Source organism: Nycticebus coucang, chromosome 18, assembly GCF_027406575.1.
Source record: "Nycticebus coucang isolate mNycCou1 chromosome 18, mNycCou1.pri, whole genome shotgun sequence".
NCBI lineage: Eukaryota > Metazoa > Chordata > Mammalia > Primates > Lorisidae > Nycticebus > Nycticebus coucang.
In genome coordinates, this window is record NC_069797.1 from 35,302,205 (window position 1) to 35,326,609 (window position 24,405).

The window sequence follows — 24,405 nt, forward strand, 5'->3', positions numbered from 1 at the left end:
AAGGGCCAAGGAAGAAGCAGCCCTCTGGGTACAGAGCAATGCTGTTTCCACTCCCTAAAGCTTTGATTTACCACAGAAATTTCTGGGTGGTATATAAAATCTAGCACTAATTTGATAGCAGTGTTGTTCTGAATGATACCAGATTCCTCTCTGTCCCCACTAGAGTGGCTGGCAGAGATGGCACAGGTTGACAGTCTAGTGTAATGCAGTGGTCAAGGTATGATCTTCTTTGGAGCACCACTCCCTCATCTCTAGTTCCTGAGATGATATAAGATGTGGATGGATCTCAATAAATGAACAATGGCCTTTGTGAAGGATCTGGATTCATGTTCTGTGAGAGAAGCAGCTCTCACTCAGAACCAGAATTTTACTCAATTTTCCTGACATCAAGTTCTCAAATTACACATTTTTAGGAAACGAAAATCATGGACTGGCTGGGATTAGTGCCTGTAGTCGTAGCACTCTGGGAGGCCCAGGCGGGTAGATTGCCAGAGCTCAGGAGTTGGAGACCAGCCTGAGCAACAGCTAGACCCTGTTTCTAAAAACAGCCGGGCAGCGACGCCTGTGGCTCAAAGGAGTAGGGCGCCAGCCTCATATACCGGAGGTGGTGGCTTCAAACCCAGCCCTGGCCAAAACCTGCAAATAAATAAAAATAGCCGGGTGCTGTGGCGAGCGCCTGTAGTTCCAGCTACTTGGGAGGCTGAGGCAAGAGGATTGCCTTAGCCCAAGAAATTGAGGTTGCTGTGATCTATGATGATGCCATGACCCTCCACCCAGGGCACAGAATGAGATTATGTCTTAAAAAGTTAAGGAAAAAATGAAAATCATTTAAATCAGAGGGTTAGAAGGCTGTTAGGAGGCCCAGCTGCTTCAATTTTAATATAACGAACGACTGAGTGGAAGGTTGGAAGTCATATTTGTGATGAGCTCAGGACTCGTTAGCCCGGCCGACTCTGGGTTCTTAGGTCCTGTGCAGGGTGTGGCGTTGAAAGCGAGTTGCTGTTTGCAGAGTGGAGCTGCCCAGCTTCTCTGGCCTGGATTTCTGAGACCTACCTGGGATGAAGGAAGGGGACGCTCTGAAGGGGATGGCACTAGAACCGAACGTCCTGTCCACTCGGGATGCGCGTGGCGCTCACGCGGCTTTGGTAAAGACGTCGTCTCTCCCCGCCCGGGACCTTTTCCCCAGCTCCCCAGCGTTTTTGCTGTTCTGCTCTGTGTGGCCCCAGGGGACGAGGATGTCATGTGCAAGGAGGAAGCTGGGCGCCAAGGCCTCAGTGGAGGGCTTCTCACGCGGCCTGGCGGCAGCTTCACTCCACCGTCGCTCGCGGGGGGCGGGGAGGGGACGCGGTTGAAAGCGCCCCGGCCGCCGGCAGCTGCGGGAGCCGCGGCGGGAACAAAGGCAGCACGTGTCTGGGCGGGGCGGCGGGCGGGGTCGGCCCTTGGCCCCGCCTTCCGCGGCGCGCCCCGGGCCCAGTGGGCAGAGTTCGGTTTCGCCGGCGCGCGGGACCCTTCGCGGCTGGGCTGCTGCTGCTGGGCTCGTCGCGGAGCGGGCGGCGAGCCGTGCGGGAGGGGCGGCACCCAAGGGCGGGGCGGGCCGGGTGCCGCGAGGGCCCGCCGCCGCTGCCGGAGTCAGACTCCCCGATGGGGAGCTGCGAGTAGGCGCCTCCCGCTCGCCGTCGCGTCCTACCCCCACCGTGCGCGGCTCCGGCTGAGGACCCCGGCGGCGGCTTCCCGGTGAGACTCGGCCGCCACGCGCGTTCCCGCGAGGAAGGGCTTTGAGGTGCGCGCCGGGGCGGGGGCGGGAGCGGGAGCGCGGCGGCGGCGGAGGCGAGGGCGGCCGAGCGGGGGGCGGGGCCCGGGCGCCTGCAGAACCTTGGACAGAAGCTCGGGAGCCGCCGCCGCCGCCGCCGAGCGCGAGCCCCGCCGAGCGCCGCCGAGCGCCGGGACCGCGGCGGCTGAGCAGCTGCACGCATTGCAGAGGGCGCGGAGCGCAGCGGCAGCTGCCTGCCGGGTAAGCCTTCGCCGGGCGGCGGTCCGCTGCGGTGGAGAGCGGGGGCCGGGGTCGGGTCGCGCGAGGGGTCGAGGCGGCGCGCCGGGTCGTCTCAGCCGGAGCCCGGCCCCCTCCGGGCTGTGCTTGGGGACCGCAGGGCGGCGGCGGGCGGGGTGCTGCAGTGGAGGCTACGAGGCCGCGACGCGGGCGGGGCGCGGAGCCCGGGGAAGGGCCCGTGCGGGTCCGAGCTAGAATCGCGGGGGCTGGCGAGGCGCGGCGCGGCGCGGCGCGGAGGGGTGCGGCGCAGAGCCCCGCCTGTGCTGAGAACCATCTTGTTTTTCACGCAGATCTGAGGGACAGCACACGTCCCCGGAGTGTCCCCGCCTTTTCCGCGGGGCTGCCGCAGGCTCGGTGAGCTGCTTTTCCCCTCCGGCCGACAGGCTGGGCGCGCAAGGGCGCGGGCCCCCGCCGGGCGCGCAGAGGCACCATGGGCACGGTGCTATCCCTGTCCCCCAGCTACCGGAAGGCCACGCTCTTTGAGGATGGCGCGGCCACGGTGGGCCACTACACGGCCGTGCAGAACAGCAAGAACGCCAAGGACAAGAACCTGAAGCGGCACTCCATCATCTCCGTGCTCCCTTGGAAGAGGATCGTGGCCGTGTCGGCCAAGAAGAAGAACTCCAAGAAGGTGCAGCCCAACAGCAGTTATCAGAACAACATCACGCACCTCAACAATGAGAACCTGAAGAAGTCACTGTCGTGCGCCAACCTGTCCACATTCGCCCAGCCTCCACCGGCCCAGCCGCCCGCACCCCCAGCCAGCCAGCTGTCTGGGTCCCAGACTGGGGTCTCCTCTGTCAAGAAGGCCCCACACCCTGCCGTCACCTCCGCAGGGACGCCCAAACGGGTCATCGTCCAGGCGTCCACCAGCGAGCTGCTGCGCTGCCTGGGTGAGTTTCTCTGCCGCCGGTGCTACCGCTTGAAGCACCTGTCCCCCACGGACCCCGTGCTCTGGCTGCGCAGTGTGGACCGCTCGCTACTTCTGCAGGGCTGGCAGGACCAGGGCTTCATCACGCCGGCCAACGTGGTCTTCCTCTACATGCTCTGCAGGGATGTTATCTCCTCTGAAGTGGGCTCGGACCATGAGCTGCAGGCAGTCCTGCTCACCTGCTTGTACCTCTCCTACTCCTACATGGGCAACGAGATCTCTTACCCACTCAAGCCCTTCCTGGTGGAGAGCTGCAAGGAGGCCTTTTGGGACCGTTGCCTCTCTGTCATCAACCTCATGAGCTCCAAGATGCTGCAGATCAATGCCGACCCACACTACTTCACACAGGTGTTCTCTGACCTGAAGAATGAGAGTGGCCAGGAGGACAAGAAGCGGCTCCTCCTAGGGCTCGATCGGTGAGCCCTGTAGCCCGCACCATGGCTCAAGGATTCAATGCATTTTTAAAAATTTATTATTAAACAGATCAGTTTTGTGTACAGTATGTGTCTAGCAAAGCCACCAAGGGTCTCTCCCTTCTCATGTTAATCTCCTTGGGGATTTTTTCAGCCCTGCCAAGAACTGTGGGCACTTTCGAACTCACAAACCTTGTGCAAAACCCAGAAAATGTATTCAGAACCACGGAGGACTGACCTCTCACTTTGGGGAACTCCAAGGACTGCTGTGCCCCGCCACCTGTGCCCTTGTGTGGATCTAGGGTGGGCAAGGCTGCCCACTGCTCCCTAGATGGGAGCTGGAGAGGAGTCTTTGGCTGGTTGGCCCAGGGAGGAACTGAGGTTTCCAGTTGGAGGCCCTTTTCTGGCTTCTGCTTTGGGTTGCTCACCCTCCCAGAGGCTCCAGGTGCCAGCTGCCCTGACTGAGCCACAGTGGGACTGTGAGGCAGGGTCCCTACTGTCCTGAGACATCTTGCAATCTAGTGCAAAGATTGTGTCTGGTTGTTTGACCATGCATGGTCCTGGCTTGCTGTTTGCTTTTTTAGGGAGAAGGGCTTTAGTGGAGAAATAGAACTCCCTCCTCCCCCCTTATATGCTGCTCCCAGCCTGTGTTGGTAGTGTTGGCTAATGAGCTGGTTTGACTCATTAAATTCTCTTATTTTGGGTCCCAGCTAAAGGGGTGGGGTGACGCTGGGGACAGCTCCTTTCCTGGGAGAATTTTTCATTTGGATAATGCAGCATAGTGCCCCTGTGGCAAATTCCAAGATAGCTGCAGGTGCCAGTTAGCAACAGCCTGCCTTCTGGTCAGGTGGGGGTGTGTGTGCCATGCCTGAGACCAAGCCAGTGCCCACCTAAAGGCTGAGGCCTCTTGCTGGTGCATGACATATGTCCTGCAGAGCCAAGGGGTAGGGGAAGCGATGTCAGGGATTGGGGTGATGTGGTAATGATGTATCCTCACCTCCACTCCTGTTAATTTAAAGCTGTTTGCAAACAGTTCTTTTTCTTCTGGAGAGGAAACCTTGTGCCTCTCAAGGCCCAGTGAGACAGCTGGATCTTGGAGACAATTAAAAGATGGGAGTGTGACTCCTGGTTGCTTTGGAAGCCTGCTGATTCTACAGCTGATCATTTGCAGCTGGTGGTTTTGGTTTCCACCTTACCCTAGTGGCTGTAAAAACACATGATGTGTATACTTTATCGATTTTCTTTCTAATTCTCCCACATTGGTGGCTTGGGACTTAGGAGAGGACCAAGAGAAGCGAGCCAAGTGTTCTTCCGTGGTCTGTCGCTCCGGCTTTGGAGAACAAAGACCAATGTGAAGATGCTACAGAAGATTCTTCCAGTCCCAGGCCTCTGGGCAGTGCTGAGATGTGGGACTGGGGTGGGGGGCGCAGAGGGTCCTTTTACATAGGATTAGGTTCTAGATGGCTGCTGATTTCAGCACAAGCACTACTGATTTTCACATAAAAAAGAAAGCTGTGAAATTGAGGGCCCAATTTAAGAGGCCTGGAGCAGAACCTGCCAGCCAGCAGTGCTCCCAGAGGCGGGGAAGAGGCCTGTGGGTGGAGAGCCTCTACCTGACTGCCCCTCCAGGCCCAGCTTAGCTGTTCCTGGACTGTCAGATAATCAGATGCGGCGGGCACCGGGAGGAACCTGCCGCTGCTGGCACAGACTTCACCGCAGCATCTTTCCTCTCTGTGGGGTTTCCACACAGCTAGCCTTGTGATCCTGCTACCACTTGTGACCTGAGGTGGGAGACCCTGGTGGCATGGAAGAGGGAGGGTCGGTGCCAAGTCTCAGGAGGAGGGCGCAGGTTTGTAAGTCACCTTCAGCTGGCTGAACCCGGCCTGGAACTGTGCAGTCAGGCTGCATCCACAGGATTCCAGTTTTGTGTCTGTTTTCTTCTCTTTCTCCGTATTTTCTTTTTATTTTTTTGGAGAAGGTGCACCTTTCAGGAGTGTTGGAGACTAAGGAGACAACTCTTCAGTCCCCTCAGTGTGAAGCCTGTCGCGCCTCCTCTCTCCCTTTGCACTGGTCATCAGTATTGTGTAAAGGAGCAACGGATATACTTGAGTGTGCAAGCAACCAACCCATTGACATGCTGCTATGAAGACTACTTTTAGAATAACAATAAAAAAAGAAAAAACTAATCTACAAAAAAAAAAAGACCCTTTATTCTTTGTTGCTTTTCCAGTGATATTGTGCATGCAAACCAGGAGCATTTTGTGTCTTAAGAAAAATAATCTTAGAACAGATGGCTGTGAAAATTACACTCATGCACAGAACAAGCCACAGGAGTAATAGTCCAGGATTTGGTTTCTTTCTCTTTTCATCTTAAACCTGAAGGGTTGATGTATTCTTTCCATGCAGTTATTAGAATTTAGTTTTGTTCCAGCAGTTGTTAAACTTGCAATGAAAAGAAAACGTGCCATTTTTTTCACTCAGAATTATTCATAGCTGTATATTTGAAACTGCTAATTACACGTGTGCTGTTTGTTGGTTTTTTAGTGCAATTTCTTCTGTAGCTATTCTTTGACCAAACTGTGGGTATTGTTAATATTAATTTATATTTGTCTCATTTTGTATGTATGTGTAGTGTGTGAGTATGTGTGGTTTATAATCCGACAAAGTCATGAAGCTCAGTTTGGCTGTAATTTAATTCCCCTTCCCCTTATTTTTATTTTTGTACTGTGCTGATTCAATAAAATGCACTGACCATCCATTACATAGACCTCTTTTTGTGGGCCCATCATTTGTGAGCAGGCTGGGGGCCCCTTTAATAAATGAGTCATGCACTTAGAACATAATTGGATTTGTGTTATGGGGGAGGGGAGAGGGACAGAGTTGGGGGGAAGTGCTTAACACACTAAGGTGATTAAGGAAGAAGCAGGGGTTAAGTCAGCTTTGGTTTAGCACCGGACAGGGTCGGGGTAGGCATTCCCCAAGAGGTCCTTGGGTGGAGTTGGGGGATTGGAACCTCCAGACAAGGCGGGTCGGGCCCAAGCATGGCCTGGTGAGAGCTGGCTGAGTGGGTCCTGCAGGACTCCTGAGCCTGTCCCCTGAGGCTGCTGCACCCACCCAGGTGTCCCTGGGCCTGGCTGTGCTCAGTGCTCCCTGCCTGGAGCCTCCCAAGCCAGCAGGGATGTCCAAATAGGCCAGTGTCCAAATAGGCCAGTTTAGCTCCATGCAGGTTTCTGAGGGAGAAATCCAGCTGCGGGGCTTCCAGGTAAGTAGCCATCCTAATCCATAATGCTGGCTGGCGAGGATGGGGGTCCTGCTGGCTGTGTCACTACTGGTCTGTACCTGTCCTCATTGCCAGCTCAAGGCCTACTAGTGCTACCAGCCTCGGCTTCAGAAAGAGGGTAGTGGGGATGTGGCCCTTCCCAGCCCTGTGGTCCAGGGTTGCCAGAGGGTACCTGAAGACCGTTTCTGTGCTCAGGTTGTGGCTTGGGAGCTGTTAGCCTCGTCATCAAGGCCGTTTCCCTTGATCTGAGTCACAGAAGCTGCCGCTGCGTATTCTTTTCTGCCAGTGACCGGGAAGCACCTGTGGCTGCAGGGCCCGGGGTGCTGGGTTGGGGGTGCCCTGTACCCCAGAGGTCTTCCTGCTTGCTTTGTCTTGGGTCCTGCTGCCTCCGCACTTTCCCTACCGGCCCCTCTCACTCAGACGCCTCCCTGTCCCCAAGCTGCTGGGTAATCCGAGCTCTGCCTTCAGGCACACCTGCTTTAACACCGATAAGCGTGTTCTTAGACTGCAGTAGTGAGCTCCTAGACGGGTGGGGAGTGCTGGGACCCCATGGACTTCACCCCTCCTGACGACCATCTCACAGCTTGCTTCTCACTAGTATTTACTTCAAAAACCTCAAATTATCCTCCATTTTACAGTATTTGTGCTTAATTCTTCCTTCATCCTCTGGGATAATAGTCGACTTCATATAAACTAAAAGCTCACAACTGTAGTTTTCAGTGACAGATAAGCAGGAAGAACACTTTTAAAAATAAGATTTAATGCTTTATTGCTCTTGATGGTAAATCAAAATATGCTTTAGAAATAAAGTTAATTTAATGGAAAATAGGAATATATGCACCAAACCATAAAATCTCATTTAATTAAATCAAGAAAAACACTTCATTGCATACAATCACCATGTCTTCTTCCTCAGCACCCTGGACCCATTGCCATGATCACTCCCTAGATTCCCGATCCCTTTTCAGTTGTCACACACTGTGGCTTCTTTTAGTGTGTTATAAAAAAGTGCTTGGCCTGTGGCCTCTGCTGGGAGGCCCTGGCACTGGGGTAAGGACCTGAGGCAATATCCAAAGGGTTAGGGAGGATTCCAAACCCAAACCCTCCTCCTCTCTAGCCTCCAACAGGCAACTCATTTGGCATGATCTATTTTGGTGTGTTTAAAACCATACATTTGCATGTGTCTAGTGTAAAGCAATGAGTTTGGGGAAATATGTGAAAAAGAGAGGTGAAGTTCCAGTTAGATGGTTTAACTAGTGTCTACTGGTAATTGGCAAAGACATGAGCATTGCTAGACTGGGCTAGTGGCACCTCTGCACCTGCAGACAGGGCTCCCCAAAACAGGGTGCCAGCCAGATTCTTTGTTGCAAATTGCACACAGTGCAAATGTCTGCAAGCCCTGTGAAGCAGCGGTGGGGGCGGGCAGGTGACTGGGCCCAGGGTGAGGTGCAGGACCCGCACACCTGTCAGTGGGCAGGGCAGGATGGAGTGGGGGTAGAATTCAGGCAGAAAGGGAAGAGAACTTCAGTATGCCCCTCTTTTACACCCCTGCCCGCTCCTGAGGCATGGGCTCACTCGCATCCCCCTCATATCATGGGGTTTGTTTTGAGCCTTTTTTCCTCCTAGGCTCCTGTCAGGAGGGCTGGGATGCCCACAGCATCCTTGCAGCTGGGGCTGGGGGAGGAGGGTGGGCTCAGCAGGGCTTCTGGAGTGCGCATGCTTTGTGCTAGACAGAAACGCCTGGCATGGGGTCTGTGGGCCTGGGGACCTGGAAGGGGCTGTGTAGGATGTGGGGGCGGCATCCTGGCCTGGCCTGCAGTGCCAGGACCCCACGCTGTTACTCCTATGTGCTCCAGCCCCTAACCCTGTCCTAGTTCTCCAGTGCAGGAGAATGTAGTGAGTGGTATTAGAAAGGGAAGGCTGCCAGCGCTGCGAGCTCCCCTCACCCCAGCAGCTCCATCTTCTTATTAGGATTCTTGACACAAGTGTGGTGACAGCAGATCTGATTAGCAGCCTGCACACTGCAAAGATAGGTGTAAGATGGCCTCGCCAGGGGCTGTGGGTTAAGTGAGACGGTCTCTGGGCATGGGCACACTGCTCTCTCTAGAGCGTCAGCAGGGGCAGGCTGGGCGTGGCTCCTGGCTGAGGGGCTGGGTTTTGTAGGTTCCCCTGTCTACTTGGTGGCTTTGGCTGGCTGCTGGGGCGTGGTGGGGGAGTCTGCTGAGCTGTGAGATGAGCCTCCCCGAGGGCTGAGTCGCCCTGGAGGGAAGGGGCAGCAGGTAGGGTCATAGAGAGTGCAGGGCTGCACCCGTAGCTCACGTCCACCAGGTCTCCCCTATACCCCAAGGGGAGCACGTCTTTGGCTGGGAAGCTGCGTCCTGGGCTCCTCTCGCCTGTCCATTCACAGGGCCGGCAGCTGGTCACTGGTGCAAGGCAGGTGGACTTGACCTGGTCATCTGTTGGACACCTGCACCAACCAAAGGCACTGTGCGGCTGCCTCCAGGGTGAGGCGTGGTCTGGCTGTGAGCCCAGGGCAGATAGGGTACCAGGTCTTTGTAATTTTGAGCAGGGACCATAGAAAGTCAGAATAGAGGAAGGTGGATACCAAAGGCAGAAAGCTGGGAAAAAACCTCTGGGAGCAAGGGTCTCAGAGAAGAGGCTCCAGATGCTCTCTGGTGAGACGAACAGGTGGCTGTAGTCAGATGGGGCCCAGGCTGCAGGCTCCAGGCCAGGCCTCCGTGGCGGCCTCAGTTCCCGGGCACACTGAGGATGAAGCCAGAGCGGTTCTTGGTGAAGTCAGGCTCCGGCTGGTTGAGCCGAGTCTCCACGGAGACGGTGCACTTCTTCCCGTGCAGGCTGCACTGTACTGGGTGGGTGACGTTCACTTGAAGGTGGCGCTTCTCACTGGAAGAATAAAAAATACAGAGAGCAGAGGGCCAGTTAGCAGATGATTCAGAGTGGGGTGACTTCCCTGGCAACCCTGGGCTGCCGTGTGCCAGCCCCACTGGGTTCCACCACTTTCTTACAGGTGAGGGAGCCCGAGAGAGTAGGGTGAGGTGAGGAGAGATGGGCGCCCAGCGGGGAGCAGGACCAGAGGAGGGATGTGGGGTTGAACCACAAGCCACCAGGTCTGGCTGAGGCTGACGGCCAAGTTTCTGGAGCTTTAGGTGTCTCGGGCTAGGCTTAAACTCATGACTACTTAGCGGCCCTGGGGAGGCCCAGGAGGCTCTGTCCAGGGATAATGAAGGACTCCCGTAAGAGAAATGTCTTTCATGAGTCCCGTTGGCTTGCCCCCCTGCCTGTCACTGATCCAGTTCCTCCAAGGCCCAAGGAAGCTGCTCTCATACTGGGTCTGGGGCCACGCCTCAGCTTTGCCAGCATCCAGGTGCTTTGTGGAGTGTCCCCACTGCCCTGGCAGCTGTGGAGCCAGGGCAGGTGGGCAGCACCGCTGCTGCCTGCGGGCATGTGAGGGAGGCCTTGGTGACAGGGGCTTCCTTGCCCCAGGTAGGGTCAAGACTGAGGAGGCTGAGCGGGGATGTTTTGCGTGCTCTCCCTGCTGAGTAGAAATAAGCCCTTTCCTCCAGCTCCTCACACCATACTGAGTACCCTTAAGAAGCTGCTGCTTATTTTATAAGCTGAGAAACTTGTGGAAACAGGCTGGCACCTAACGTTTGCACATACATGCCAGTACAGTCCCACACTTACATTTCGGCTCCTCCCTTGTCAGCTTTCTTAGAGCTGGGAGGGGAGAGGAGCAAGGCCTGCTGGCACGAAGCCCCCCACCTGCCTATACCCCAGGGCTTCTTCCATTACTCCTGGGACTGTGTTTGGCACCTGGACAGGCCATGTCCCCTTGGTTGCACTCTGCTGGAGTTGCTGGACTAATGTGGTTCTTAGCACTGAGCATAATGCTAAGAAGCCATGTCCACTCTGTAGGGGCAGAGGCAGGGCCAGGGCTGAGGCTGGCAAGCACTGAGCTCTTGCGCAGCCTGGACATGCTTTCTCTGGGATGGTGGGAATGTGAGGCACCTTCTGAGTGCTGGCTGGCCTGGGAGGTGCCTCTGCTCAGATGCTGAGACGATGCTTCAGGCTGCACAGGCTGCTGGAAGGGGCCTCATGGGGTCAGCATGCTGCACCCCACTGCCCCAGGGCATGCCTCCCCTGGATATCCGGTGGGAACATCCCACAGTAGGCCCCAAGGTTTGGGAAGTAATTTGAGGTGTTCTTAGAAGTCCTTCTCATAGCTGTTTCCCACCTGCTTCATAGAGGCAGAAAGCGGACACAGGAAAAGACCGTAGTCACTGCTTGTGGGCATTAGGTATCTAATACTTCATGTCTTATCGGTTGCATCTAAAACCTTGGCTTAGATGGCTATTTTTACTCAGACTTGGGCATAAAAATAGCAAAACCCATCAGAGGCAGTGACTCAGGCCCTCTTCTATTCCACTAGGAACAGGGCCACTCTCCGCAGCCCCAGCTGGGTTGGGGTCCCTGTGACTCTTGTCCTGGCCTCATGCTGGCCCAGGCCCAACAAAGCCCGAGCTGGAGATACCTCCGGGGCCAGACCGAGGTGGCCTCCCTGCCTCCCTTTTGTCAACCTGGTATGGCCTTTGGGTCCCTCCCTGTTGGACTCTGGTTCTCTGGGAGTCTCCTTGGAGGAGTCTCTCTCTGGCCCCTGCACCACATGCCCTCCCCTAGCACCTGCTGGGAGCCAGGGGTCTCCCCTCCCCCTTCTCCCATGGAGCCTGGCATGGTAACATGCACATAGTGGGTTCTGGAATCACCTGATGACTCCGAGTCATAGGGAATGGGCTGTAAACGGGCCACATTCCACATCAGCTGGAGAAACAGAGAGAATAGGCAGTGCCAGCCTGCCTCACCCTTGTGCTCTCACATTCCTGCAGCTGGTGCAGGCCCCTCTTAGTGTGCCCTCCTGACTGTAGTCTCCTTCCCAGACACCGAGTCCCCCTCGGCTTGCCCTGGACTCAGCTCTCTCAGCGCCAGCAGGGTGATGCTGCTCCAACAGCCCTGCACTGGGGCCCTGTGTGTCTCCAGTGTCTGACAAAGGAGAGGAGCAAACAGCTGCTCTAAGATGCTCCCAGGATAACAGTGACACAACTTCACCTTGAAAGCAGAGCCCTCTGGGGGCTGCAGGATAAAAAAAGCAGCAGAAAACCACTGTTCCAGATCCCTTCTGTGCACAGCACACTGGGCTGAAAGCTTCCCCCACTGCCCTCTGCGGGCCCAGGCTGCAAGAGCTGTGGAGTACATGCTGGCTGGGGGAGGAAGCAAGAAGGACGGAGGGGGAGGAGGAGGAACAGTCCCTTCCTCTGGGAGCTTCCAGAAGAGGAAAGAGCAGAAACATCTCTAGAAGCTCCAAACAGATAACATACAGTCAACACTGCTTTGACTGCGAGGCTGGCTCTGCCCAAGGCCACTGCTCTGCTGAAACGACGCTTCTCCTTGAACAGTAAGAAGGAAAGCAGGAGTTGGGTGTGGGATTCTCCGCCTTCTTCTGCACAGAGGAGTGATGAGCTCTGAGCCCCTTCAGTCTCCCTGTCCCCTGTCCTAGCTCTGCTGTAATAGCCCTGCAGCTGCTCTGTCCCCTTCCTGGTGGTGTGTACTGTCCTGGGACAGCCGCTTGGTTGTCTTCTCTTTCCCACGGGCGGTGCTGGCTCCCCTGCATTCCACACGCAGCCCAGCCCACAGGGCTTGGTGGAGCAAGTGTCCTAGCAACTCTTCTGTGGGTGGAGGAGCCCAGCATGGCAGGAGGTGGCGTGATGCTGTCTCCTCTCTTAGCCCCATGTCTGAGCCTGCCATCTCTCTTGGACCACAGGTATTGGTTTGTGGCAAACGCCTAATCCCCACCTCCAACAACATCCCTGAGCTGAATGAGAATCAACCAGATACGTTAAGAAAGCAGCAGCGCCATTTACTGGGGTCCACTCCCCCGGGACTTCTGTGTGGAGTTTTCTAAGCCCACTTGAGATCTCTTCTGATTCTTCTGAGGTCTTTTTTTTTTTTTTTTTTTTTGGACAGAGTCTCACTATGTCACCCTCAGTAGAGTGCTATAGCATCACAGCTGACGGCAACCTCAAACTCTTGGGCTTAATCAATTCTCTTGCCTGAGTCTCCCAAGTAGCTGGGTCTATAGGCGCCTACCACATTGCCTGGCTATTTTTTGTTGCAGTTGTCATTGTTGTTTTAGCTGGCCTGCGCTGGGTTCCAACCCACCAGCCTCGGTGTATGTGGCTGGTGCCGTAACCACTGTGCTATGGGCGCCAAGCCATCCTTAATACAAGGTCTTAATACAAGGGCAGGGGTCTTCGGGTGGGAGGGTCAAATTCGGTCCTGACTCTGGCGGCTTGCTGGCTTCATGACCTCATCCAGGTTACTCAAACCTCCATGAACCCACCTTTTACGACTGTTCAATGTGCATAAGAAACACCTTCTTTGCAGGTGAAGGTAAACAGAACAAATAATTTTACCCACTCTTCAATCCAGCCATCTGCCTCTGAGTCAGGCCCTGGAAATGCATAAAACCAATTCGTAGCCAGAAAGCAGTATCTTCTCCCGACCCTCACCGGGCTGCCTGTCCTCATGGGGCTTCCAGTCTGGGGAGTCATACGTGACGGGCACGTCGAAAGATGTGAAACCCTGTCTGTGGGAGGCTTACACTATTATCTTGCTTCACAGAAGGAATTTTCTCTCCTTTCTCAGTTAAGTGCTAAGAATCTCCAAAAGAGATGGATCAGAAAGGCATTACTACTGAGCAGTTTATGTTCTTTACACATTTTAGCACAGTTCATAAAACCATAGGAATGCTTCTATTGTGAATATTGCCTTCCTAAATGTTTTACTTCCTTGGGGGTGGATTCTAATCCTATGTTTAAATCCTACAAGTTTAATGGAGCATCCGTGCCACATGTCCTGGTCTCCACTTCCAGGATGCCTGGGGGGCGGGGAGCAGGCGCAGAGGGGGCTGACACATGGAGCCCTGCACACAGGGTGCTCCCCAGGTGCTGGCAGCAGCACTAGCCCGGCTGCCCGCCTCAGTTCATCTGCTCTGCAGATTGCTTTCTCCCACCAACACAACTTTGTCTACTCAGTCATCAACTCTGCATACTCCCTGCAGCCTCATAAGTGAGGAAGACAATGGGCTGACTGATCAAGATCCTCTTAGGACTGAAAACTGCCTAGTCCATGGAGTTCTATGCCACAGAAATAGTGGCCAGGGCTGAGCGCAGTGGCTCACACCCATAATCCTAGCACTCTGGGAAGCTGAGGCAAGAGGATTCAAGACCAGCCTGAGCAAGAGTCAGACCCCTCTCTCTAAAAATAGAAAAATTAGCTGGGCATTGTGGTGGTTGCCTATAGTTCCAGCTACTCAGGAGGCTGAGGCAGAAGGATCACTTGACCCAGAAGTTTGAGGTTGCCGTAAGCTAGGTTGACGCTACGGCACTCTAGCCTGGGCAACAGAGTGAGAACAAAAAGAGAAAGAAAGGAAGAAATAGTGGCTGTGAACTGGCAGGGTCCCAGTAGGGAGACCTGCTCCTTAGCAAAGACAAACTCTGTTTTGTCATCGTAAGTGACACTATATGCCTGGGGCCTGCTTTTCCTGGGCACAGCCCCAAGTGAACGTGACCTGACTCCCAGCCTGTCTGCGTTGGGCTGCTCTGGGGTTTGGGCAGAAGAGAGCGTTGAGTTCACACCAGAACAACAAGGGCAGGAAGAAGAACCAGTCTTATGTTCTAGCGTTTGGTGAAGCAACACCCAGCTGGTGGCATCTATACACTGCCACTGATAGACAACAAAGTAAGGAAACATGGATCGAGTTGGGTGGTTCCTTAAGGAGGTAAGCATAGAATTTCCATATGACCTAGCAATCCCACTCCTGGACATGCACTCCGAAGAGCTGAAAACACTCGTGCATGAATGTTCCCAGCAGCACTGTTTGCAAAAGGCAGAAGCACCCCAGATGGCCGTCAATGGACAAATGGATAAACCAAAGTGGTATATCCATTCAACAGAATGTTGTCATCCAATATAATATTATTCAGCAATAAAAAGGAATAAAGTACTGATAGACACTACAACAGGATGGACCTTGAAAACATGATGTGAAGTGAAAGAAGCCAATACACTGTATCATTCTAGTTACCTGAAATGTGCAGAATAGGAAAACCCATAGACAGAAAACAGATTAGTGGCTGCCAAGGGCTGTGGGGTTGTGGCGGGGCTGCTTAAAGGGTGTAAGTCTCTTTCTGAGGTGATGAAAATATTCTGGAACTACTTAGAAGTGATGCTTGCACGACACTGTAAATGTGGCTGATGGCAAATTTTATAGTTTGTGTATTTTACCACAATACTTTTTTTTTTTAACTTCTTTTTTATTTTTATTTTTTTGTAGAGACAGAGTTTCACTTTATGGCCCTCGGTAGAGTGCCGTGGCCTCACGCAGCTCACAGCAACCTCCAACTCCTGGGCTTAAGCGATTCTCTTGCCTCAGCCGCCCGAGCAGCTGGGATTACAGGCGCCTGCCACAACGCCCGGCTATTTTTTGGTTGCAGTTCGGCCGGGCCGGGTTTGAACCCGCCACCCTCGGTATATGGGGCCGGCGCCCTACCGACTGAGCCACAGGCGCCGCCCCCACAATACTTTTTTAAAGAAGCAGATTGATCTAAAAGAAAAATAAGAACTTGCCCTCAAACCATTGTTTTTTCTCTCTCAATTTTAAGTTCAGCCAAATTGTTTTAAGATGTGTAAGCGACTTCTTGAGCCTGTTGCGGAGACAGAGCAGCAGCTGCAGACCTAGTAGATGTGCAGGGCTGCGGCAGGATGGGTTCAGTGGCTTAGCTCTTGCTGGAGCTTCACCACACTTTGGGGATCCATATAGAGACAGAACTTTTTCCTTACTGTTTACAGAAAAGGAAACATAGTATAGATGGAGGCAGGCGCCTCCCTCTGATGGTGCGCCAAGTCCAACGGCAGCTGCCGGGGGAGGCTGGCTGCATGGGGCAGATTTTTTCCCTCCCCATCTTCCATTACAGGATTTAATGGCTCAGCAAACTGTGGAATTCGGGGGCTTTCATCTCATTTCATCTGTTCCAAGCCATCATTGCAAGCAAATGGCCTTTATCAAATTACTTTCCTTCATTTTTCATTTAGACGCCTGTCTTCTGCTCATTAGAGAAACCTGTGAATAAATGTAAGCCTCGAGCATGTGATAGATCAACATGTTCCCTGAGCTAGCCATGTGCTTACAGACCCTGCACAAGGGGGGACAACCCAAGTGGAGGCATCCCCTCCTGTCCAGGCCCTGGCTCCACTGGACAGTGCAGGGCTCCAGGCCCTGGGAAGTTGCAGGCAGCCCTGGCTTGGCTGAGGTTGGGAGACGGCAGTGACGCCCTGCTGAGAGGGTTGGTCCTGGTTCTGACAATTGCACTTGAAGGAGAAATGCAACAGAAGTGAGGTGCAGTTCAGTGGCCTGCAGACAGTGTTCTTCCTCTTCTTTTTTTTTTTGTTTTTTGAGACACAGTCTCACTTTGTCAGCCTGGGTAGAGTGCCGTGGCGTGTCGCATCATAGCTCACAGCAACCTCAAACTCTTGGGCTCCAACGATGCTCTCACCTCAGCCTCCCTAGTAGCTGGGACTACAGGCACCTACCACAACACCCAGCTAGATTTTCTATTTTTAGTAGAGACAGGGTCTTGCTCTTGCTCAGGCTAGTCTTGAACTCCTGAGCCCAGGCAATCCACCCGCCCCGGCCTCCCTGAGTGCTAGGATTACACTCAGGGAGGTGGCCACTGTGCTGGGCCTGCTGAAAGTATTCTTTGGGGGTGGGGGGACAGCAATGGTGACCAAGAATACTGAGAGGCTAATGCAATGTTCTCTCGTGTTTGGTCATAGGACGTAGCAGGAGGAACCTGCCTTGCGCAAAGCACAGTCAGAAGTAAACAGAAGCTTTTCAAAGTGACGAGAAATGTGTTAAGTGCTTCATGAGCAAACCTAGAGTCACAAAGACGGGCTTTTTTCCATCTGGAGGTCACCAGGACATGCACGCATGCTCTCTGGTGCTCACCAAGGACGATGGCTACCGACCACGGAGCCCAGAGATCAGGTCCGCAGCCGCTCACTGTGCAGATCGCTCCCTGCACAGTGCAAGTCCCTCCACTGATGTCAAACCACACAGGCCATCTCTTTCAAAATCTTGCTTTAGGAAGTGCTACTTCTCTTTTTGTCAGGGTCGAATGGACACTTTTACCATTAAATAAAACACATCTGAGTCCAGTGCGCAGGCAAGCCAGGGGTTGTGTCGAGCTTCCTGGTCTATTGAGCCCTTTCTGAGTGTGCAGCTGGCGAGGGAGTGGGAAAATCCATTTTTACTTAGAAAATAGCTGGGTGTGGTCTGAATGCTGCTGACAGCAAGTACACCAAGACCCCACCTGGGCCTGGTGTCCGCCTCCCCCATGGCACTGACCTGGCTCCAGGCCCAGGCAGCGCGACCATGCTCACCTGACTTGTGTCCCCACACTGTTCCTGCTGCCTGTGGCCGGGGACACCCTTCCCCCATGACTCTTGGGCACAGGACACACAGGGGAGGGCCCACTGACTGGGCGGCTGGGGTGGGCTTCCCAGGGGAGGTAACACCCAGATTGATGCCTCAGGAATAAGTAGGAGTCCTGTGGTAGCTTTTTCTGGTCTTTGTCTAAATACTGCTTTGTCTTTAGCCGTCTTCATTTTACACATTACTTCACAGTGGCATCACCCACGCCTGTGATTTCAGTGACAGACAATGACCCTATCCTGGCCTGAGGTCCAAGCACATAGTTTTCAGCCACCTTCCCGACAAATCCCCTGAATGCTCCACAGACAGCTGGGCCTTCATATGTCCAACACTGAGCTCATCCTCTTGGCCCTTCCCCGAAGTGGCTTCCTCTGGTCAGGCCTGGGTAACCGGGGTGCGGGTGGGGGGAGCACAGGTGCGCAGGCCCAGAGGCCAGAGAGTGAGAGTTGGCCCAGCTCCCCCCTCCTTCTAGGCAGCCCACAGGGAGTCCCCTCAGCTCCACCGACTGTGCTTTCTGTGTTTCCATGCCCCAGCCCCAGCCAGAACCTTATCCCCCTTTCCTGGTTACTCCTGCGGCCTTTCCTGGTTTGCCCACCTTTGGTCTGCCCCATACCCTGTGTGAGAGCATACCCTTCACACTGTCACCAGAGAGATTTTTTAAAGATGCAAAAAGATCCTGCCACTGCCCTGACATTTTTTCAGTCTGGCCAAAACGTCCAAGAACTGCGAACTGCCTGCACCCCCAGGCCGAGGTGGGCCTCTGTTCTCTCCTAGTTCTCAGCACAGGGCTCTGCTGCGGGGTTCCAGCAGTGGGGAAGGGCTGGCAAGCAGACTCTTGCAAGCATCTTGAAGTGTTGAATACAGTTCCACAGAAAGGATATTTAAAATCAAAGTGGAGGCTAAAGGAAAGAAAGGATGACCCCCAGGTGTCAGGAGGAAGGAGGGGACGTGAAGCCAGTGTGGAGAAAGGTCAGGCTGGTGCTCGGCCCCAGGAAGGGCCGGCCTGCGCAGGAGTCAGATCTAGGGCCACAGGAGAGGAAGTGAGGACTGAAGTCCTGCATATGGTCGGACCCCTCACAGGCTACCCGGCTGGAAGGACACCAGAAGAAGTCTGCCCTCCCAGCCTGGCAGAGTGGCAAGGAAGCATAAGCTGGGAGAACAAACTAACCAACAAACAATTTCTCATGAAAAACAGAAAACTTCAAATGGTCTGTGAAGCTAGTGAATGATGCCCCATGATCATATCAATGTACACAGCTATGATTTAATTAAAAAAAAATAAAAAATAATAAATAAAATAAAATATAAAGTTTTAAACAAGAAAAATAGAAAACTTCAAACTTTCCACTCTCTTGACCTCTTGAAGAGCAATTCTTTGGGTCATCAAAAGCAAAGAGAAAACCGTAAGAATATCCAGAAAGAAAAGACACATTACTTATAGAAGGGTGAGGCGATAATGATAGTACAGACTCTACAAAGGGTTAGAGAACAATCACTGTCAACCTAGAATTCTATACCCATCTATCACCTGAGAGTGAGGGCACAACAAAGACTTTCTCAAACAACAAGGGCTCCAGGAGTCGGCCAGCCTCAGTTGGCAAGTGAGGACACGTTCCGAGGAGAGGTGCTGAATGTACAAGAGCAGAGAGTGACATGCGCTGAGGAGCAAGTCCACAGGGAACCATGTCGGCGAATCTAAACAAGCCTTCACGGCAAAGCATGATAAAAGTGACTAACATCGGGGTTTAAATGTTATTGAACTAAAATCCTGTATAACAATAGCATGAAAGATGGGGTGGTAATCCCAGAAAAGCACTCACGAGTCCTTACCTCTGGCTCAGCACCTGTGGCTCAAGCGGCTAAGGTGCCAGCCACATACACCTGAGCTGGTGGGCTCAAATCTAGCCCAGGCCCACCAAACAACAATGACGGCTGCAACCAAAAAATAGCTGGCGCCTGTGGTCCCAGCTACTTGGGAGGCTGAAGCAGGAGAATCGCTTGAGCCCAGGAGTTGGAGGTTGCTGTGAACTGTGATGCCACAGCACTCTACCGAGGGTGATAGCTTGAGGCTCTGTCTCAAAAAACAAAAAACAAACAAACAAACAATAAAAGAGTCCTTACCTCATTTGGGAGGAGAGTAGGGAGACTGATGAGCTTTAGACAAGCACAGATGTGGAAGACATTAATGGGAAATGAGAACAGTGGATTGTGATGTTCAATTTTCAAAGAAGTACAGGAAGGATAAAAAGAAAGGGTAAAAAGATTCTTCTAATGGAAGGTGGGAAAGGGGAGCCAATGAAAGAAGCAAAGGAGAGGCCAGGCACGGTGGCTCACACCTGTAGTCCTCGCACTCTGGGAGGCCAATGTGGGAGGATGGCTTGAGGCCGGGAATTCTCTGTTCAAGAGCAGCCTGAGTAAGAGTGAGACCGCATCTCTACAAAACACCGCAAAATTAGCCAGATGTTGTGGCGAGCACCTACAGTCCCAGCTACTCGAGAGTTCGAGGTTGCTGTGAGCTATCATCAGGACACTGCACTCCAGCAGCAATGGAGGACATGGGGACCAGAAATACAATATGCTTATAAATATGGTTAAATGTGCAAATGAACACAATCAACTGAGATGTGCAAACTCTGTTAGAGAGATCTCACAGATTTAACTTAAAAACGCAGTTATATACTGTTACAAGAGACACATCTCAATCATGACAGTTAAAAAAAGGGACGGGGATAAGATATCCAAGCCAAATATTAATCAAAAGAGAGCTGGCAAAAAGCACTGCTGGGTTGAGAGCTCACTAGGCAATTTTTTCTTTACCAAGGAATGGTTCACCAGGAGGATACTCTTCATATATGACTTACAAATGACATGACAGGTGTAGTCATACTAAAGGGTTTTACATCTTTCTCCAAAATGTATATATCAGCAGATAATAATACTAAAAGAATACAGATTTCATAATTAATAAACTTGTATGTGTGTGTATTCACTATAAATAACCAGGAAACGTACATTTTTTTAAAGTACACACAAAAATAGGAACTAGACCACAAAAGAAAGTTCAGTAAGAACTTAAGAATTAGCATCATATAGGCATGTTCACTGTCCACAGTGCAATAAATATAGAAATCAAATAAAAGGGCGGCGCCTGTGGCTCAAGGAGTAGGGCGCCGGCCCCATATGCCGGAGGTGGTGGGTTCAAACCCAGCCCCGGCCAAAAACTGGAAAAAAAGAAATCAAATAAAAGAAGAATAAAATAATACAACAACAGAAATAATAATCTGACAATAATGTTATGGACTGATTGTATCTTCCCCACCTGAATTTGTATGTTGAAGCCCTAACCCCCAATGTGACTGAATTTGGAGACAGGGCCTTTACAGAAAGACTTAAAAGTTAAATAAATCCGTAGGAGCGGGGCCCTGAGCGGACAGCAGAGACACTGGAGCTCTTGTTCTTTCTCTACCCTGCACATGGGGACAGAGCGAGAAGGTGGCAGTCTGAAACCCAGGAAGGAGCCCTCACTGAAACCCAACCATGCTGGACTTTGATCTGAGACTTTGATCCTTCAGAGCTGTGAGAAAACTCATTTCTGTTGTTTAAGCTACCCAGTCTGTGCTATTTTCTTATGGCAGCTCGAGCAGGCAAACAGGAGAAAATATACAATGCTTATTAAGTGCTTTGTAAACATCAATTCATGAAGTCCTCATTACAGCACGAGGTAAGTTCCATTTTCAGAAGAAAAAACGAGGCCCAATGAGGCTCAAGACCTGCTTGAAGTTACACAGCAGAGCCAAGATCTGAGCCCAGGTCTGGGCTAGAGTCTTAACCTCCATACATCCAGCCATTAATCAGTCATCATTGCCAGTGCCCGGTCTGCTATGTTCCCTTGAGAGCAGCAGCGAGCTGAGCATGTCCCTGCCCCTATCCAGAGCTCCTCAAGCAGCATCTGACACAAAATAGGAATTTCGTGTCTATAAGAAAAGGTAAATTAAGAAAAATGACATGCATGAAAAAGCAGCGGGGCTAACTTCAACACAGGACACCACACATCTTGGAGGCAGCATTGTTTGTAGTGAGCCATCAGGGAGATGGGGTTGAACCCAGAGTAGGGCAGCTGGGGTCCATGTGCCCTCCTGGTATTGGGATCTGTATAAGGGACTGTTTAAGTGTCAAGTGTGATTCAAACATATGAAGAGGCTCTGGGAAGAGGCACTCACTAGTCAAGCGATGCTGCAGGGAACTACCACACAGTCAGCCACTACCTTGCTTTGTAACCCCAAACTTCATTTATCAAGTGAAGGGGTGCCCCCACCCCATTGCTAATGAAGCACTCAGGGAAGTAAAAACACTTGGTTGGATGGAAAGTGTTTAGATTAATGGACTTTGGTAGCACGTACGCAAGGTCAGAGGAGTTTTAAGAATTCTGTCAATGGACATGTTGTCATTTTTACCTCCTGGGGATTGGTGGACCTGAACAGACACTGGCTGCATGTGGATTTCTCAGTAATACCCCATGTAACGTGGGCAGATTATTTCCAGTGATCACTTAGCTGTGTGCTGCCCGAGGCTGGTGTTACTTAGCAGCATGCCTCACGCAGTCAGAAGGGGTCCTGGATGGGGGGAGAAGGGCTGCAAATCATCATCATCCATTTATTAAGAATTTCTCAGGCACTAGGCACTGTATTCAACATTTCACGTGCGTCATCCCATTTGATCCTTACCGAAGCTGTCATCGTGGGCGGTCATTACGCTCACTTGATAGATGAGGAAGCAGAAGCTTAGAAAGGTCAAGTAACTTCTCACAACCGGGGGTGGGGGCGGGGCAGCAAGGCCTGAGCAGCGCTCTGCACCGGGTCCTCTCCATCCCCACACGGAAATGCTGCCTGGGGCCCGTGGGAAGGGTGGCCTCTGCAGCACGGAGTCCCCTGATGCCAGATGCTTCTGCGTCAGAGGACTAAGCACTGTAATGTGCTTTCACGATGCTCAGGGCTGGACGTTGTGACCTTGACTGTGACTGGCTGTATATAGGTCCATTCGCCGCTTGCCTGTTTCTCTTCCTGGGCCTGCTCCTGCCACTCCTTGGCCTTTGGCCAGAAGACATTGATGTTTCCAGGCTTGGGTGATTCCAGGCTGTCAAAGACGGGGGTACTTCCCTGCTGCTTAGAGAATCAGTGTGCATTTGGGGCTATTTCAGGGTGCACATCTTTATTTTGACTTTTCACCTCAGTTACTGAGAGAGACTGTTGCTCTGTGGAGACTTCTAGTTTCTTTTTTTCTTAGAGATGGGGGTCTCATTCCGTCACCTGGTGTGAGTGCAGGGGTATGAACCTGTTTGCTGTAGCCTTTAATTCCTAGGCTCAAGCAACCCTCCCTCCTCAGCTTTGCTAGTATCTGGGACTAGAGGCCTGGGCCACCATGCCCAGTTAATTTTTAAATGTCTTTTGTAGATGTGGGGTCTCACTATGTTGCCCAGGTTGGTCCTAACTTCTGAGATCAAGTGATCCTCCCACCTTAGCCTCCCCAAATGCTGAAATTGCAGGTGTGAGCCTCTGTGTCCAGCCAATTTCCTGTTCTTTGTGCCCCAGCAGGCCTCCCCTGGCAAGGCTAACTAGGGCAGGGCCTCTGGGTGCTGAAGGTGGCCTGGTTGAGCTCACCCTGAGAGCCCTGGTGACCGCACGTGGCCTCTCTGCTTTGTTTTCCTTCCACCATCATCAGATGCAGATGGTGAGAATGCTCCATTTTGCTTCATATATTTGGAATCTGGACTCTTTCAAGGCTGCGGTCCTCTGACCTTCCCAGAATATCCAAATTGAGGCTTTACACCAAGGATAATGAAACCTTTCAAAACCAAACTTAAAGAACAAAACTATACCCATAGCTCCCTCAAATATAAAGAAAGAACAAAACAGAAGAAAAAAAAAAAACCCAACACCAAACCAAACCAAAACCCTATCACAGAACAAAGGAGACAGCATTTGTGAGCAGAGGCCTGGGGCTGCCTCAGCGGGTGCCGGGCCAGCATCCAGCCCTCTGTCATGGGAGGCAGCAGGCTCTGAAGCCCCAGACCCCTCACCTGCCAGCAAAGCCCTCTCCTGCCCTCTCACACTCTTCCTTCTTCTCCCTCTACCTTTAGTGTCTCACCTTTTTTTAAAATTTTTTTTTATTATGAAATCATAGCTGTGTACATTAATGTGATCATGGGGCACCATACACTGGTTTTATAGACCGTTTGACACATTTTCATCACACTGGTTAACATAGTCTTCCTGGCATTTTCTTAGTTATTGTATTAAGACATTTATATTCTACATTTACTAAGTTTCACATGTACCCCTGTAAGATGCACCGCAGGTGTAATCCCACCAATCACCCTCCCTTTGCCCATCCTCCCCCCTCCCTCCCCTCCCTCTCCCTCTTCCCCATATTCTTAGGTTATAACTGGGTCAGTGTCTCATCTTTTGATGCTTTTTGCTCCAATGTCTTTGGCATCTTTAGGGCTTATTTTATATTTGTTGGGAGACAGTTTTCCCCTTTGCTGCACTGACCTTTTTTTCTTTTGCATCTCTGCTGTTTCCTGCTTATATTTTCCCTCCCTTGACACTTGTGTTCACAGCACCTCCAAAGTTAGCACCATCTGTGAACCCCAGGGTTTAATTTCTATTCACATCATTAATGAAGGCGCTAAATAAGACAGGATTGAACATGAACCAGCACCCACACCTTCCTCTGAACAGATGATTTTCAGTGTTTTGTCAGGAACACCATTATATATCTGCTTATTCAGTTCACCATTATCAAGAAGCATTTGAGTTTCTGTTTGTGTTTGGCTGTGGGTCACTGGACAGAGGAGCTAACGGGCCCCAGTCCTGGCTCCCTGGGAATGGATAGTTCCAGCACTTAACACATACACACGAATACACCGCGACACAGGTATTAATAAGAGAGCCATTGTGAAGCATCTGCATCTAAGACTCTGAGATTCAAGGTAAATAATGGAACATCCACTGTCCCCAAGTAGCTCATGGCCTGGGAGGGAGGCTTCCAGAGCCACGGTATGATGTGCAATATGGTCGGTGCCACTGAAAGTGCAGAAAGTGGGACATCTGGGGCCTCTCAGGGGTGCTGCTTTGATACACGGATACAACACTGAGATTAAAGAGGCTC

The 24,405-nt window shown here is 52.2% G+C and overlaps 2 protein-coding genes across 2 annotated transcripts in view; one reads left to right on the plus strand and one right to left on the minus strand.

Moving 5' to 3' along the window:
- The first annotated feature begins 1,891 nt into the window (after nucleotides 1–1,891).
- On the plus strand, nucleotides 1,892–6,152 carry CDK5R1 (cyclin dependent kinase 5 regulatory subunit 1). The gene is made up of 2 exons (XM_053568859.1): nucleotides 1,892–2,011; nucleotides 2,338–6,152. The coding sequence occupies exon 2, from the start codon at nucleotides 2,478–2,480 to the stop codon at nucleotides 3,396–3,398; it is 921 nt and encodes a 306-aa protein (XP_053424834.1). The 5' UTR covers nucleotides 1,892–2,011; nucleotides 2,338–2,477; the 3' UTR covers nucleotides 3,399–6,152.
- Nucleotides 6,153–9,413: 3,261 nt separating this feature from the next.
- The window catches only part of MYO1D (myosin ID), a 378,012-nt gene continuing 363,020 nt past the window's right edge, over nucleotides 9,414–24,405 (minus strand). The window contains exon 22 of the mRNA XM_053568857.1: nucleotides 9,414–9,575. Within this exon, the coding sequence (XP_053424832.1) occupies nucleotides 9,419–9,575 (157 nt within the window). The 3' untranslated portion in view covers nucleotides 9,414–9,418. The remainder of the gene's footprint in view (nucleotides 9,576–24,405) is intronic.

What these genes read in the sequence shown, in the direction of transcription:
- CDK5R1 (XM_053568859.1), top strand. Translation starts at nt 2,478, where the DNA reads ATGGGCACGGTGCTATCCCTGTCCCCCAGCTACCGGAAGGCCACGCTC.